Source organism: Oncorhynchus kisutch, linkage group LG13, assembly GCF_002021735.2.
Source record: "Oncorhynchus kisutch isolate 150728-3 linkage group LG13, Okis_V2, whole genome shotgun sequence".
Lineage (NCBI taxonomy): Eukaryota > Metazoa > Chordata > Actinopteri > Salmoniformes > Salmonidae > Oncorhynchus > Oncorhynchus kisutch.
Genome location: NC_034186.2, coordinates 55,688,490 through 55,706,427, shown reverse-complemented (window position 1 = coordinate 55,706,427; position 17,938 = coordinate 55,688,490). Strand labels below are relative to the sequence as shown.

The 17,938-nt window shown below is 42.8% G+C and overlaps 1 protein-coding gene across 8 annotated transcripts in view; it reads left to right on the top strand.

The window, feature by feature from the left end:
• The first annotated feature begins 280 nt into the window (after positions 1–280).
• Positions 281–17,938, top strand: part of LOC109902150 (MAP7 domain-containing protein 1) — a 67,870-nt gene continuing 50,212 nt past the window's right edge. For 3 of the 8 annotated variants that reach the window (XM_031786598.1, XM_031786597.1, XM_020498264.2), the window contains exon 1: positions 283–675. In XM_031786598.1, coding sequence (XP_031642458.1) covers positions 606–675 — 70 coding nt within the window. In that variant the 5' untranslated portion in view covers positions 283–605. Of the gene's footprint in view, positions 676–17,938 lie in introns of all 8 variants that reach the window. The other 5 variants (XM_020498265.2, XM_031786594.1, XM_031786596.1 and 2 more) reach the window with 3 other exon arrangements.

The window sequence follows — 17,938 nt, the reverse complement described above, 5'->3', positions numbered from 1 at the left end:
AGGTTGTAGTATTTTATAGACGGATGGCTCCATTTGGAATGAAAGGGGTATACATTTGTATCATATGTGAAGTATTTGATTAAACACGTTTAAACATGTACATATTAAAATATAAGTAATTACAACATAATAATAAAAATATATGTTATTCGTTGTGAATTAGATAATGCGGTATAAAGATTGAAAATAAACGTGCTCCATAACATATTCACACCCCTTCTGGCTATGGAACAGTCCGATCCGGAGGCCAGCATCCGACGGTCTGTAAAATGAGCATACCGTCAGCTGTTGTGTGGGTTTAACTTATTTCCCCATTCTCCTCCCCCTCAATATCTTTTTGATCCTAAGCAATTTGTGAACGTTGATGGTAATTGCAGCCCAAATAGTTTCCAACCAAACATATCGTTGCTCTGTGTGTGGCACCGCTTTTATTTTTTTGAAAGAGCGCTACCTACCCGGTGCGTTTCCAGCGTTTTCCATTTGGAAATAGGGGTAGACTGCGCGCGCTGGTGAACAAGTAGAGTGACTCAACCAAGTTTCCCTTCTGTCTGAGGAATGAGTATACATACGGTCGGGAGAGGACGAGCCGAAAAGCGCACGATTGAATGAATAAAATGGAAAGCCAAGACCTCGACACCGATTTGGTGGGAAATGTGTTGCCCGAAGCTACAACATGTAAGTTTCCTATTATTTTATTTGAAACTCGTTAAAATGTCACGCGCATTGAAACGTTTGTTGTTCGATCTGTCAGTGCATTCGAGGAGTTTCTGGTGGCCTTTCTCACGTATCTCCCGACAAAAACTTTTGATCGAATGATCATCGTACCGGTCATTTGCACGGTTATTGTGCGTGTGAATGTGAAATTGTTACAGATCAAACGAGCTTTATTTCCTCTTATCGGTATCATTGTTAGGCTATGTGTGGAGTAGTCTAATAAGGGATATTTCCACGCTATAAATGTGTAATAACACTTGTCGATTATTTGTCTAAATGTTGATTATTAGCCTAAAAAAAGGAAGGAAGCAGAGTTTCACATTCACCACATTCACAAACAATTCATAATAGCATAGACTTGTCCGGATTGACTTCCGTCCCAAAAGCCTCACAGTACAGCCTAGTCTACTGCCACACTGCGAATTCTTCTCTAATCCGTATGACAACAACAACAACACATGGAATATGCTTGTTTTAAATCATTGGATTTTCCTCAACAGGTTTCTCAACAAATGTATGACGAGTGTCTCTAACAGCCTGACCCAAACACTGCCCATTCGATCAAAACTGAATTAATAATAAATAATTACAGCGGCGCTTGATGAGGTAATCTCTGTCCCCTCCCCCTCACATGTTTACATTATGCGGTCACCGGTCTGGCATCCGTTCGGTTTCCCCCTCAACCGGCTTATCACACGAGCAGCCATCAACCGGGATAATGAACGACTTCTGTTCTGTGCCATTTGATATTGACTAGCCTAGCTCTAATGCAGGGATTCATGGATCACATATCTTTAATCCAGGTGCCTTCTCATCTGTAAATAGATACACTGTGATTTAGCCTACTGAGATCAGATGCCCTTTAATCAGAAGTGTAGAGCCAAAGTGCAGGCAGGTGCCATTTTCATCATCTGGCCAGATTGATTGATTTACTCTTGAAGCGCTATGCTTTTATATGTGCAATTACAATCTGTGACTGTGTTGTCCCGGAGAGCTAGTGTTCAAGGACAAAGTTATCCACTGGATATCATAAGCAGTATGCTGTCATTCTGTCAGTAGGCTTTTGCATAAGAGTGTTTAATTAACAGTGACCGGTCAAAACGGATGTGGCAGGAGTATGAGTGCAGTTGTGCATTCCCTTCAGGCATAAGTGCCGTATACACAACCACACACACACACACACACACACACACACACACACACACACACACACACACACACACACACACACACACACACACACACACACACAGACACACTGCATTGTTCAGGATATGCGTCCTCGACTCGATGGCTTTTCATGTGTCGTCATAATGCATAAGGACTATTGTGAAGTATAATTACGAGTGAGTGAAGGACGTTTTTGACTGAAGACCAGAGCACAGCCATGGATGTCATTCAGTTCAGGGAGTGTCAGTGGCTATTTAAATGTTCCGCTTTACACAGCCAGATAAGCAGCTCTATTTGAATACATGAAGATAGGTTTATTGGGAAATAGAGGACAGTGCACGTTCTCTCTGAATCAGACATACCTGATAATCAATAGCCTTGTTGGCCAATTACCTCTGTGTGAGTAATAGTACTCCCAGTAATGAATAGGGGCGGCTGGGGGGGCGGATAACTAAGGTCCTCAAAACAAATCCTCCCCAGAAGGACGATGGAATTACTCCGATTCTCAGGCAATTCATGAGAGGAGGTGGTTGTGTCATAATGCAGGTGAGGTGATGTTCACTGGTTAGGACTGAGGTTGTCTAAGAGCTAGAACCATTGCATTGACCCATTACCCCGCTCTGCTAGTAGGATGGACACACACACACACACACACACACACACACACACACACACACACACACACACACACACACACACACACACACACACACACACACACACACACACACACACACACACACACACACACACACACACACACACACCATGGACAACAATGTCCAACCAAGAGCTTCCTTCCTTTTTCTTGTGGGCTGCTGGATGGGTGGGTTGTTACTTGTTTTGGCTGAGATTCACAAGAATGGAGCTCCACCCTGTTGACCGTGGGAACCTTGACCGGTCTCTGCTGTATCTATCGAGCAGCTATGTCATTGATAGCCTGGTGCCAGATCTGTTTGTGTGGTCTTGCCAACTCATATGGTCATTGGATGATAATGACAATAGGAGTTGGCTACAGCACACACCAATCTGGTACCGGGCTATGTCATTGAAGGCTGTGTCCAGGAAACGCGCCATCCTCATTATGTGCACTGTAGCCAACAGTATTCTTCTTCTATGATCTCCGCCCCTTGACAATGATCAGAAGCTGTTTCTGAAGCTGTCTGTAAGGATTCATGTGGAGCATGTTACATGAGCTAAAAATGTACCAAAGTGACGACTCATGCATGCATCCCTCTCTGACTGACAGGTCCTGTTAAAGATCTTAGTCAATCTTCATCGTCACATTCCTCAAGCATGAAGGGTGACCTATTTGTCAAGCCTTAGTGGAACTCTGTTGTCATGTGAGAACATTTATAGAAGGGATTTTCTTCAGTAGGGCACTTAATCAATATTTTAATGCCATCGTTGTTTTATATTGTTCTGGTTAGAGAATTTTTCGATATCTAAGGATTTTGAAGGGGTTATTGGGGCAGTCATTCATTCATACCTTGGAGGACAGACCAGCTTGGTTGCTAACCCAAAGCCAGACATGTTTTTCTGTGTCCTCCCTTCAGAAGAATCAGGGAGTTACCCATTCAGGTTGGAACAGTGTGCCTCTGAAGTGCATTGTTTATGCTTGCTAACGCTACTACGTTCTACTAGCGTAGAATACCGTTGATAGGATCCACTCATTGGTGTGAACTGTGAATCAGAGGCCCTTGCAGTGGGGCTGCTGTACTAGTCTCTTTAGTCCGGTCCAGGCATTGTGGAATTCTGCCTCCGTCAGGACTTTTGAAGAACATCTTCTAATCCTTATTTTCTTTAGGGACTGTGTCCCAAATGACACCCCATTTCCTATGTAGTGCACTATATGGCTCTGGTCAAAAGTAGGGTACTATACAGGGAATATTTGGGACGCAGCCTAGATTTGCATTCAGGCACTCGCCCCTCTGAGCTCTCCTTCTCTCTGCACCGCCAGTCCGCCACTCGTTCCATGCCCTTCGAGTCGGCAACCATTTGGTCTTTCTCTCTAATCTGTTCTGTTGTTAACCTGCAAATCTGAGGCAGGCTGACTGGAATCTAGAGCTTTCTTTCTCTTTCGAGGCTAGCTATACATTGCTAGTGCACTCTAACCATCACACACACACAAATGCACACGAACGCACTCACGTGTACGCACAAACACGTACACGTACACACACACACACACACACACACACACACACACACACACACACACACACACACACACACACACACACACACACACACACACACACACACACACACACACACACACACACGCACACACACACAGAGTATGCCCTACCCATCAGAGGGCTATAAAAATAACACTGAAATGTCTGAAATGGTTACTGTAGACGTCACAGACAGTACAGGATATATCATATAGAATTCAGGCCTTCTGAATAACTTGTCAGGTACCTGTGAGGAGCAAAGTGAAGAGAAGCCATCTTGACGTTTGAACTCTGGAGGCAGATCATGTCAATATAGATGTGTTTCGTACTGGCATGTTTACTGGCATATACTGGCATATTTACTGTAAATGTCAAGTGTGTAACTGCACAGCTAATGGTAACTGCCTTTAAACGAATTGAGGGTCGGCCATTGTATCACAGTTTAGGCTTACTTTAAATCTTGACAACGTGTGTAATATTGGGTAATGGGTAATATTGAGTCACTTGCTGATGCACTGTAATGGTCAATAGATCTAACCAACAGATCAATGAACTTTAAGGTCAATACTGTTTGTTGTGCATTTATTCCAAATGGCACTATACATGTAAGTTGCCTCATTAATCAATATAAAATATTGCTGTGACTGTACTTGCTTTGTTATGGAGATATTTGAGCCTAGCTGAGCAAGTGTCTTCTGTCTTCTGCCTAAAGCTTCATAGCTTGCTCACTGAGTTCCATGTTGCAGCCTACTGTTACTAACCCTAGTTTATACAAACACGCTCGTCATCCGGAGGATAATGAGTCTTAGCAGACTTGACAGGGAAACAAATTGTAGCGTCTGACAGGACTTTTTCTATTGTGTAACCCAGTCAGGGAGCCCAAGCACCACCACCCCTGTCAGCCCTGCAGTGAACAGGATCACTCAGCTAGCTATACAAGCACGGCTCTTACATAATTAGGAGACTACGTGAATTGTGAAGCCAGTGTCCTGGAGAGAAAGCTGCATTAGTGAATTAGTGCTAGGAGTCTCACATTTTTATTTCTTTATTTTATTTAACTAGGCAAGTCAGTTAAGAACAAATTCTTATTTACACGGATGGCCTACCCCGGCCAAACCTGAACGACGCTGGGCCAATTGTGTGTCGCCCTATGGGACTCCCAATCATGACCGGATGTGACGCAGCCTGGATTCAAACCAGGTACTGCAGTGACGCCTCTTGCGCTGAGATGCAGTGTCTTAGACCACTGCGCCCCTCAGGAGCCCCCCGAATTGGAAAGTTGACACTCTTTCCAGGCTCAGCTATTTCAGAATGAACGTTTTGTCAAATTTCAGGTTCACGTGTAAGAAAAGTCCACATGTGAAAACTTCAGAATGAACGATTTGTCAAATTTCAGGTTCACGTGTAAGAAAAGTCCACATGTGAAAACTTCACTTTCACATGTGGAATCGCATGTTCACAAATATAACATATCAAACTTGCAATTCCACATGTGAAAGCGCTATTTTCATGTGAACGTTTTTCACATATGAAACTGCAAGTTAGATTTTTACATGTGATTGTTTTTCACATGTGAACTTGCAATTCCACATGAGAAAGTGAAAATCCAATTTGCAGTTTCACATGTAAGAAAACTCTAATGTTTGTAAACAAAGTAAATGTAAACAAACACTGTATAGTATAGCAAGGAAATACTTTTTAAATGCGAAACCTTTAAATGAATTGTAAATGGATGCACAACTAAATAAAATGCCTCCCTCTTCCCTGCAATTTGACTTATCTTTGGTTATGTTACCCTGGCCTTTGCTTTCCCTGTTTTGGAACATTCCTTCCAGCAACATAGCATCCAGGCCTTCTGCTTCTGAAGCTAAACAGGGTTGGTTCTGGTCAGCCCTGAACCAGAGACCAGATGTAGCTTAAAGGGGTGAAAATGTGAAAAATAAATGTTTGGGGGGAAAAGAAATCCACAAAAATGTAAATGTGAAACGCCACACGTTTTTTTCTCCACCTGATTTAAAAATAAAAAAAATTATAAGGGTGATCACAAATGTAAACATTGCTGTCGTATAGAGATGGAGCCTAAGATTGGTCTTCTGTCAGATTTCATATATGGGGTAATATTTGTGGGGATGTGATCATCTTACTGATCATCTTGAGCTTCTAACAATGTCCTTGTTGGATCAACTTGTTTTGCATAACTTTCTTCAGAAAATACTTTATTTCAACTGGACATACGGACATTACCATACACTTTCCCTCCACAGTTGTCAGTGTGTGGTTGAGACAATGTAGGCTGTACATCCTACTATAGCCTAGTGGTTGCAGTGTTCCTTCTCTTCATCAACATCAAAGCTGGCCTAGAAAAGGCGGGTTGCTGCTGCTGTGTGTGTCGATGAGCTTCCAGCTAGCACAGAAATAATTCATCCTCTCGGAAGATTTCAATTTGCTCGCAGAGTGAGATTTCAAAAGGGGGCCCATTTTCTAGTGCTTGATTTGAGGGACGACGGGAGAGATGGCGAGCAAATAGAAAGTCTTGTTCTAATTCATAATTTCATTCCTCTGTTTTATAATCTAATTGATGTATTACCGGTTACAGTGCAGAAGGAAGACCCACCTGAAGGACGAAGACTTTATATCCAGTATAATTCAGTTAATTCCATATGTATGGTTCTTCTACCCAAGATTATGTTGCCAATCAAATGCCCCGTTTCCCAACATATTAATCCGGTTGACTTTTTGGGAAGAATTAAAAAGCATTTGCATGGTTAAAAGGATTAGGCAAATCCTAAATCCTCTATAGAATTTGGAAATAAAAATCAGCAGAATAAGGAGAAGGCTTTACTTAGTAGGCTTTAATAGGCTATCCTATTCGAATGCTGACGGAATGGGTTACCCTTCTAAGTTTGTAGTATAGGAACGGGAGTTTTTCCAGACCACTCAAACTAACCAGGGAAATGCTGGTATGTTGTTGGTGCAGGAGGGAGGAGGATTTAGAAGGATAGAGGGTTAGGAAGTTGTCCTCCTCTCCCACGTGTTCAAAAAGTCCATGCTCAACATATTGCACAGCTGAGGTGGGTTTTGAACGAGGACCGGAGAGAAAGAAGAAAAGAGAGGGAGAGGCCACAGAGTGACAGACGTCATGCCAGATTCGTAGTGTTTGGAGTCAGGTCTTTAAACAACAGGCAAGTCTATGTCGCTAGAGAGGCTAATGTTGACAATGTTTGGGTGGCATTTCTCTCTTTCTTCCGGTGCAGGGGCCTCCTTGTTTGTGTGTGTGTGTGTGTGCTAGTGGGCATGTGCTTATGTGTATGTTTTCAGCGGGGTGTTTCTCCCTCAGAGGAAGAGTTTCAGGGAGGGTGAAGAAGAGGTAAAGACGAGCCAAAGAGATGGGGAGAATAGGTAAAGAGATGAAGGAGAGCTCAGTGAAAAGATATCTTCCCCAGGGCTAAATTTCCGAATCCCCACACATAGAGATAGCATCATGTCAGCTATGGTCCCCTCTACAGCACCCAGCTGGTGTAAATCACACCACTCACACTTACCTCAGACACTGACTTCTCACAGGGGAGTGGAGGAAGGCCCTCCAGCCCACCTCACTGGGAACCGGCACTCAAAGTGTGCAAACTCTTAAGGTTCCATAATATTTTACGAGGCTGTGTGTGGATATTTAAACGTTTTAACTGAAATAATCAGACCCAGTTTCTGTTTATTTTTGTGAACTTTTGACCCCACTTAAGGTAATGACTAACCGTCGTTACATTTAGCTGATAATAGGTTTTATTGAAGCACTTTTGTGGAATTCCGCCTCAAAGGTAAACAAAAACATAGATGTTTAGACAGAAAACGGGGGAAATAGTTACCTTTCAACCTTTTATGCTCAGAAATTTGCTGCCAGAACTATAACCAGTCATTGTTTATGTTACTTGCTTTTAAAATGAATGTGATCGTTTTTGTCGCCCATGCTTATGATGTTAATTTGGTGTCTTAAGCACTTAAGTTGTATGCATATCCATTCACAGCTCCATTAAATATGTTATTAGTCACGCTTTCAATGGGGCTTGGTAGTTGCGGTAGCCTCTTCAATCTCTCTGGTCTTCCCCACATAATATTAGCCTTCTGAAATAGGAGACCATTGATGTTTCAGATGGTTCCAGACCTATAAATTCCTTTATGTGGACCTGTAACTCCAAAGCTCCAGGTATAGTGATTAAAGGCTAATAGCAGATGACAACGAAGTGCTTTGAAGTAAGTTGAGTGGCTGAGTTAAATGTAACATATAATCTAATACCAACAGCTAATTTATGGTGGAGTGATTCCCTATAAAGTAATGGTCATTGCTGTATACACCCAGGTTTGTAAATGGAGATTGTCTGAAGAGCTCACCCATTCATGAATTTGTCATCCAAAACATTGGACAAACACTGTAGTGGGGTCTCGGCAGAGTGCTACACAGGAATTTAAAACCAAAAGGACACAGAGAGGAAGTGACCAAATACCAGAGCCACATGCTGTCTAATAGCTGACCGCCTGACCCCTCACTCTCAAAACACGAGGGGCCCTGCAACGCACACGTCAGCTATTTACAAACCTTCCTCTTTTTTATTCTCTCTTCCCACCCCCTCATTCTCTCTGTCTTTCTTTCTCTCTGTCACTCCTCTGTAACTTCAGAATAACTCTGAGCCCGTGGCGTGGTGCCGTGCCCTAATTATATCACCAAACAGCTGTACCCCACTTCCCGGACTAGGTCGTTGCTGAATGTGAAGGGCTATGGTAGGAAACTAGCTCTGAACTCCATAGCTGCTTCCTATCCTGCCATTTCCACTCCTCTCAAAATAGCCCAGACAGGCTGCTTTATGCTCTCCTGGTCTTCTTAAAGTCCCAGTCACCAGACCCATCAGCTAACATTAGAGCCAGGCCCCGTTCAGTTAAAGGAATTGGTACTGTTATTATAGGCCACCTCAATGTGTTCTCCCCTCTGCACCGATCAGAAAGATCACTTGATGGTGGTGGCCATCTTGTCAGAAATATCTTGAACCAAATGTTGTGGTAGTCATTTATTGGTTAATGAAGCACTTTGAACTCAACCTCTGACTGTCCACCAAGTGTCCTGTTGTATTATTGATCCACAGGTTCATAGTCCTGAACCTTAGCTCCATGGAAGATAGTTGCCAAGCTTGTCATTGCAGTAAACTGACCGAAAATAGTCATGAGTTTCACTAGCCTTCCATGTTGTGGATGATGGAGGATGTACACCAGGGCTATTCAACCATAATCTTACAGGGGCCAGATTTGAAAACGTTTTTTTTTTTTACAAGGGGGACAGATATTTTCTACATGAGATTAATCTTCCTAAAACCGGTATAACAAACTATGCACTAACACAATTATAATCTTATAAAGCACTTTTATTCAAATTAAATGATGCTAAATGATGCATTTTAAGTGCTTTAAGATTAGCCTTATTCAGTGCATCAAATTGTTTAAATAACGGAACACATTTGTACTTATAACAGTTAACCTGCATCACATTAAATAATTTCTACTTTCCTGTCCGTTTTACAAACATAGCTTCATCTTTTGTTTTCGTTTACACATAGTAAACATTTTATGAATGGCATCTCAGTTGACCAGCATCATGTTCTGTTCTGTTTTCTATTTCTTTATCATTTTGTTCTTTTCTTTGTCTAGATGTTGTTGTTTTTTACATATAGAAACCTTTTTATGCATGGCATATCTCAGTTGACTAGCTTTTGCGGAGAAGTCTCTCGACCTCCGCATCAGTAGAGAACTGGTCTCTATAACGAACAGTACAACCTCGGTGGGGACTTAACTTTGCAACGACATTTGAAGAGTTTATCTTTCAGTTTATCTAAAAACTCAGACATCATAGGAGTGATCTGTACTGATGATGACTGAATGTAGTTGCGCAGTGTAGAGAATTTGAGTCTTTTTTTTGCGGGGAGGGGCTCAAATCTAAAGAGAAAATACAATAATGCATGTCAATCATGTCAATGACTGTTTTATCCCTCTCCTGTAGTCTCAAATGAAGTGCATCCAATTGATTTGAAGATGTCACAAAAAAAAAACATCTGATTCAAACTCCTCATCAAGCATTTTCGCTAGATATGTGTTGGCGTTCTTGTGGCGGCAATCACGGTGAAAAGAAACTTATCTCCTCCTTAAGTTCACATGGGCTGCTCTCTTGACACCATTGTTACCCTTGCTTAGCCACCGAGCATCATTGCATAAAAGTAGATCATGATGCTCAGCAGACTAAGCAACAAGCAATGTTGCAAGCTAGATGTTGATTGCATAAAGTTTATGATAGCCATAACTGAGTCCATGGTGTTTTTTAAATCACCGCTGAGTTAAGCGCAAAGAACGCTCTGGTGTATCAGGCAGTGTAATGATCTCATCTGTTATGTGTTTTTTTTTTCGCGATATTTGTAAATCATTTTGTAGATAATGTTTCTGCAACCGTATCTTACGGAAGAAAAGAGCTTCTGGATATCAGGACAGTGATCACTCACCTCAGATTAGACAAAGATTTCTTCAACAACAACAACAACAAGCAGGACTCACACGATATTCTCCAAACACCCCACAGGGCAGACATCCCAATTATTCGCAAAAGGAAGCGACGCAGAGGACGAAGAGCCGGATGCCTCATCCAGACCTGCAGAAGGCAACTAGGAAAGCTGCCGTTACCGTCTATTACTCGCCAACGTGCAATCATTGGACAATAAACTAGACAAGTTACGGTCACGAATATCCTACCAACGGGACATTAAAAAGTGTAATATCCTATGCTTCACATAATCGTGGCTGAATGACGACATGGATATTCAGCTAGCGGGATGCACGCTGCACCGGCAGGATAAAGCAGCACACTCCGGTAAGACGACGGGGGGCGGTCTGTGCATATTTGAAAACAACAGCTGGTGCACGAAATCTGAGGAAGACTCTAGATTTTCCTCGCCTGAAGTAGAGTATGTTGTGATAAATTGCAGGCCACACTACTTGCCTAGAGAGTTCTCAGCTATACTTTTCGTGGCTGTTTATTAACCACCACAGACAGATGCTGGCACTAAGACCGCACTCAGTCAGCTGTATAAGGAAATAAGCAAACAGGAAGCCACTCACCCAGAGGCGGCGCTCCTAGTGGCCAGAGACTTTAATGCAGGAAAACTTAAATCCGTTCTACCAAATCTCTATCAACATGTTAAATGTAGAACCAGAGGGAAAACAATTCTAGATCACCTGTACTCCACACACAGAGACTCATACAAAGCTCTCCCTCGCCCTCCATTTGGTTAATCCTACCACAACTCTATCCTCCTGATTCCTGCTGACAAGCAAAAATTAAAGCAGGAAGCACCAGTGACTCGGTCTATAAAAAATATTGTCAGATGAAGCAGATGCTAAACTACAGGATTGATTTGCTATCACAGACTGGAACATGTTCCGGGATTCTTCCGATGACATTGCGGAATACACCACATCTGTCACTGGCTTTATCAAAAAGTGCATTGAGGACGTCGTCCCCATAGTGACTGTACGTACATACACCAACCAGAAGCCATGGATTACAGGCAACATTCGCAGTGAGCTAAAGGGTAGAGCTGCCGCTTTCAAGGTGCGGGACTCTAACCCGGAAGCTTACAAGAAATCCCGCTATGCCCTGCGACAAACCATCAAACAGGCAAGCGTCAATACAGGGCTAAGATTGAATCATACAGGGCTTGCAAACTATTACAGACTACTAAGGGAAGCACAGCCGCAAGCTGCCCAGTGACACGAGCCTACCAGACGAACTAAATCACTTCTATGCTCGCTTCGAGGCAAGCAACACTGAGGCATGCATGAGAGCATCAGCTGTTCCAGACGACTGTGTGATCACGGTCTCCGTAGCCGACGTAAGACCTTTAAACAGGTCAACATACACAAGGCTGTGGGGCCAGACGGATTACCAGGACGTGTGTGCTGACCAACTGGCAGGTGTCTTTACTGGCATTTTCAACATGTCCCTGATTGAGTCTGTAATACCAACATGCTTCAAGCAGACCACCATAGTCCCTGTGCCCAAGAACACAAAGGCAACCTGCCTAAATAACTACAGACCCGTAGCACTCACGTCCGTAGCCATGTGGTGCTTTGAAAGGCTGGTAATGGCTCACATAAACACCATTATCCCAGAAACCCTAGACCCCTAGATGATGCAATCTCTATTGCACTCCACACTGCCCTTTCCCAGCTGGACAAAAGGAACACCTATATGAGAATGCTGTTCATTGACTACAGCTCAGCGTTTAACACCATAGTACCCTCAAAGCTCATCACCAAGCTAAGGAACCTGGGACTAAACACCTCCCTCTGCAACTGGATCCGGGACTTCCTGACAGGCCACCCCCAGGTGGTAAGGGTAGGTAGCAACACATCTGCCACGCTGATCCTCAACACTGGAGCTCCCCAGGGGTGCGTGCTCAGTCCCCTCCTGTACTCTGCGTTCACCCACCACTGCATGGCCAGGCACGACTCCAACACCATCATTAAGTTTGCTGACGACACAACAGTGGTAGGCCTGATTAGAGGTTGACCGATTAATCGGAATGGCCGATTAAATAGGGCCGATTTCAAGATTTCATAACAATCGGGAATCGGTATTTTTGGGCGCTGACTTGCCGACTTAAAAAAAAATATATATATATTTTTTTCATATACCTTTATTTAACTAGGCAAGTCCGTTAAGAACACATTCTTATTTTCAATGACGGCCTAAGAATGGTGGGTTAACTGCCTTGTCCACGGGCAGAACGACAGATTTTCACCTTGTCCGCTCGCGGGATCCAATCTTGCAACCTTACAGTTAACTAGTCCAACGCAATAATGACCTGCCTCTCTCTCGTTGCACTCCACAAGGAGCCTGCCTGTTATGCAAATGCAGTAAGCCAAGGTAAGTTGCTAGCTAGCATTAAACTTATCTTAGAAAAAACAATCAATCATAATCACTAGTTAACTACACATGGTTGATGATATTACTAGATATTATCTAGCGTGTCCTGCGTTGCATATAATCTGACTGAGCATACAAGCATCTGACTGAGCTGTGGTAGGCAGAAGCAGGAGCGTAAACATTCATTCAAACAGCACTTTCCTGCGTTTTGCCAGCAGCTCTTCGTTGTGCGTCAAGCATTGCAATGTTTATGACTTCAAGCCTATCAACTCCCGAGATGAGTCTGGTGTAACCGAAGTGAAATGGCTGGCTAGTTAGCGCACACTAGCAAGAGGGACGGAAGCTATACTGTTACACTGGCAATACTAAAGTGCCTATAAGAACATCCAATAGTCAAAGGTTAATGAAATACAAATGGTATAGAGGGAAATAGTCCTATAATTCCTATAATAACTGCAACCTAAAACGTCTTACCTGGGAATATTGAAGACTCATGTTAGAAGGAACCACCAGCTTTCATATATTCTCATGTTCTGAGCAAGGAACTGAAACGTTAGCTTTCTTACATAGCACATATTGCCCTTTTACTTTCTTCTCCAACACTTTGTTTTTGCATTATTTAAACCAAATTGAACATGTTTCATTATTTATTTGAGGCTAAATAGATTTTTTTGATGTATTATATTAAGTTAAAATAAGTGTTCATTCAGTATTGTTGTAATTGTCATTATTACAAATTAAAATCAAAAATAAATTGTCCGATTAATCGGTATCGGCATTTTTGATCATCCAATAATCGGAATCGGCGTTGAAAAATCATAATCGGTCGACCTCTAGGCCTGATCACAGACAACGATGAGACAGCATATAGGGAGGAGGTCAGAGACCTGGCCGGGTGGTGCCAGAATAACAACCTATCCCTCAACGTAACCAAGACTAAGGAGATGATTGTGGACTACAGGAAATGGAGCACCGAGCACGTCCCCATTCTCATCGACGGGGCTGTAGTGGAGCAGGTTGAGAGCTTCAAATTCCTTGGTGTCCACATCAACAACAAACTAAATTGGTCCAAACACATCAAGACATTCGTGAAGAGGGCACGACAAAGCCTATTCCCCTCAGGAAACTAAAAAGATTTGGCATGGGTCCTGAGATCCTCAAAAGGATCTACAGCTGCAACATCGAGAGCATCCTGACCGGTTGCATCACTGCCTGGTACGGCAATTGCTCGGCCTCCGACCGCAAGGCACTTCAGAGGGTAGTGCGTACGGCCCAGTACATCACTGGGGCAAACCTGCCTGCCATCCAGGACCTCTACACCAGGCGGTGTCAGAGGAAAGCCCTAAAGATTGTCAAAGACCCCAGCCACCCCAGTCATAGACTGTTCTCTCTACTACCGCATGGCAAGCGGTACAGGAGTGCCAAGTCTAGGACCAAAAGGCTTCTCAACAGTTTTTACCCCCAAGTCATAAGACTCCTGAACAGGTAACCAAATGGTTACCCGGACTATTTGCATTGTGTGCCCCACCAACCCCTCTTTTACGCTGCTGCTACTCTCTGTTTATCTTATATGCATAGTCACTTTAACTATACATTCATATACATACTACCTAAATTGGCCCGACCAACCAGTGCTCCCACACATTGGCTAACTGGGCTATCTGCATTGTGTCCCACCACCCGCCAACCCCTCTTTGCATGTGTCTGCTACTCTCTGTTCATCATATATGCGTAGTCACTTTAACGATACCTACATGTACATACTACCTCAATAAGCCTGACTAACAGGTGTCTGTATATAGCCTTGCTACTCTTTTTTCAAATGTTTTTTTTTACAGTTGTTTTTATTTCTTTACGTACCTACACACACACACACACACATTTTTTTTTCTTTTTTCGCACCATTGGTTAGAGCCTGTAAGTAAGCATTTCACTGTAAGGTCTACACCTGTTGTATTCGGCGCACGTGACAAATAAACTTTAATTTGATTTGTTGTGATGAACCAGCTATGTGAAGCTAACCACTATAAGGATTAGCCACAATAGTGCACTTCAAAATAAAAGTATGGCATAATTCTACTATTTGTATTCATTTGCATCAATGTCAATGACATACTTTTATTTTGAAGGCAAACCACAAATTCCACTTTTGTGCCTAATCCTTATTGTGGCTAGCTTCACAACACATAACCCGGTCCTGTCGAGCTTCACTAGCCAGATGAAGCTAGCTGGCTGCTTATAAGATTAGCTTTGGGCAACAGGGTTAAGTAGCTGTCTAGCTATTTATTTTCATGAACTGAAGTTCAATTTCAATAGGCCTAGCTAATACTTACTCACAAGGGATCCTAAATCATTGCTAGGAATAATGAAAATGACTGCAAGCTAAAGCTAGCTACCCCAGAAGTTGTGGTCGAACAAATTATGCTTTATTACCAACGCGGTATTGTAAACACATCGTTCTTGGACGGTTTTGGCTTGTTTGCAGATTTTTTTGTACAGCTTTGACAGTGCTACTGTATCTTTTTTGACACGCAAAGACCCAAACGGCGTTCCATAGTATGTATGTCGTGAAGCTAATAGCAGTGAAGCTATTACTGTGTAACTCCGGAAGGGAAACATTGGAAAAATAGAGCACTTGGTAGTGTTAACCGGTGCTCGACCAGTCGGCGAAAGCCAACATCACCAACGACAGAGAATGGTTGATTTTCAAGGGCAATGAATTCCAATATCTTGGCTTTAATGGATTTCCCCTTTGAGTTGTCTCGCTGAAATGTTCTTACTTTTTCAAATGACTGCTGGACTTCGTTATATATATCAGCTTTGACTTCGGTTTTGCACATCGGGCGTTAAACGAGACATCGGCCGATACCTATGTTGGCATTTTTAGCTATTATCGCCCAATTTATTATTTTTTAAATTTCACCTTTATTTAACCAGGTAGGCCATATTCCGATATGTTCACCGATATATCGTGCATCACTACTCCTTTTGGCACTAAACCTCACATTTTTGCTGGTCATTTTGAAGAAACCTTTTTGGTTCCAAGTAGAACCCTTTTGGCTCCAGTTAGAACCCTTTTGAGTTCCATGTAAAACCCTTTCCACAGAGAGTTCTTAATGAAACATAAAATGGTTTCTACCTGGAACCAAAAAGGGTTCTCCTATTGGGACAGCTAAATAACACTTTTGGGACCCTTTTTTTCTAAGAGTCTAGGCCTTGAGAGATTACACATTACTCTTATGGTCTGCTGTGTTCTTGTAGAAGCTATAATTAGAGCTCTTGTCATTATGCAGAGAATCTCTGAACGGTTGGGTGGGACCTTAAAAACCCAAATACTATACAGTAACAAACAAGGACTTTGGGACTCTCCTTAATTGTATGTTTGGTGTTGAGACTGTTCACATGATTACTGCTGGAACCTGATGTTGTTTGCCTGAAGTAATGGCCCTGAAAATGCCTATGTTTGACAAAACAACCTCCGTCATCCTCCCACCTACAGTACCTCACGCAGGAACACATGCAGTCCCAGACATCCCTATCTCCAGAAACTGTCAACAAAGTCATAATGACACAAAATTACACCAATAGTGGTGCCTGGTTTTCATCAATGTATGATCTAGCTACAGCATATGCAAGCTTGTGGAGTTTGGCGTTTTAGGTCGGTTTTCCACAGAGAAACAGTTTGAACAAACTCTTTTGTTCATCTCTCTGTCTGCTGGCTCCAAATCACTCCTGAGTTAGAAACCTAACCCTCTGGGAGAGTATAGGAATTTTGGCTGTGTCACTCGTTAGTGATGTACAGAGAGAAGAGGAATAGCAGATAGCAGAGATGTTCAATGTGGTTTTGTCATGACTAACCAGCCATCCAGGCACAGCTGTGTTTTGTAATGGGCATCTGGCCAACAACAAGGTCATGCGATTGAAGTCTCTCTATTGTAAGCATGACTGTTTAAACTGTATCTGATTATCGGATGTAAACCCCCTCTATCTACTCTTCTAGGGCTGTGTTGGTCTTGGAATGTGATGTTACGGTAATTTCACGATTGCATTGCACTTTGTTACTGTTTATTTTCATTTCTTTCCATTTTCATTTATTTTTCGTATTGTTTTTGATGTGTCCATTACCCAGCCAGTCACTACTCACTTCCTACAACAGTGAAGTTGTCAATGAAATCCCTGCTAGTCAGATACATATCGAGGACTGTTTTCCAAATGCTCCATTAAATATTGATTGTTCAATTAAGGGGACTTTGGCACAATCAGTTGAGTTTGTTTGTAGAGGGTTTGTACACATCGAAACCTAAATCCACACCATTTACAGCTACTCAACAGTTACTCCTCCTAGCTAATGCCCCGTCCTGCCGCCGTGTAAACACATTGTGACAGGGGTGTATTTAGTGCCATGAGGCCACCTCACATAGACCAGTGGAGGATTAGACTGGGCTGCTGCTCCCAACCCCCAAGGGGGAGGTGGAGCAGGTTGCCACGGCTGACTGGTCGGTATGCCGGATAGAGTGCTCAGTTATGAATGGATGGCAGCCAAGCTGCATGGCCCAGATATCCAGTTGAGGGTGGCTTGTGTGTGAAGGTTCTATCACTCCCTATTACTGCTGGGTGTCTCAACCAATCAAATACTGGTGTGTGTTTTTTTGTGTGTGTGTGTGCGTCTGCTGGGCATTTCATCACCACGATGGCTTTGAAAAGGCTGACAGCGCTTGGGAGGAAAGCGGCTAGCAAAATGCCAGGCATTGTTCCATATCCAGGCCAGGTGAGAGTAGAAAAGTCGTGGCAGAGACCCTAACAGAGACATGACTATTAATAGGCACATTTTTATGCTATGAGAAACCGCCTGTAACGATGTGCGCTGAGAGTTGGGAAGCAAGTTCAGGGAGTGAGTGTTTTAATAAATAAACGTAACATA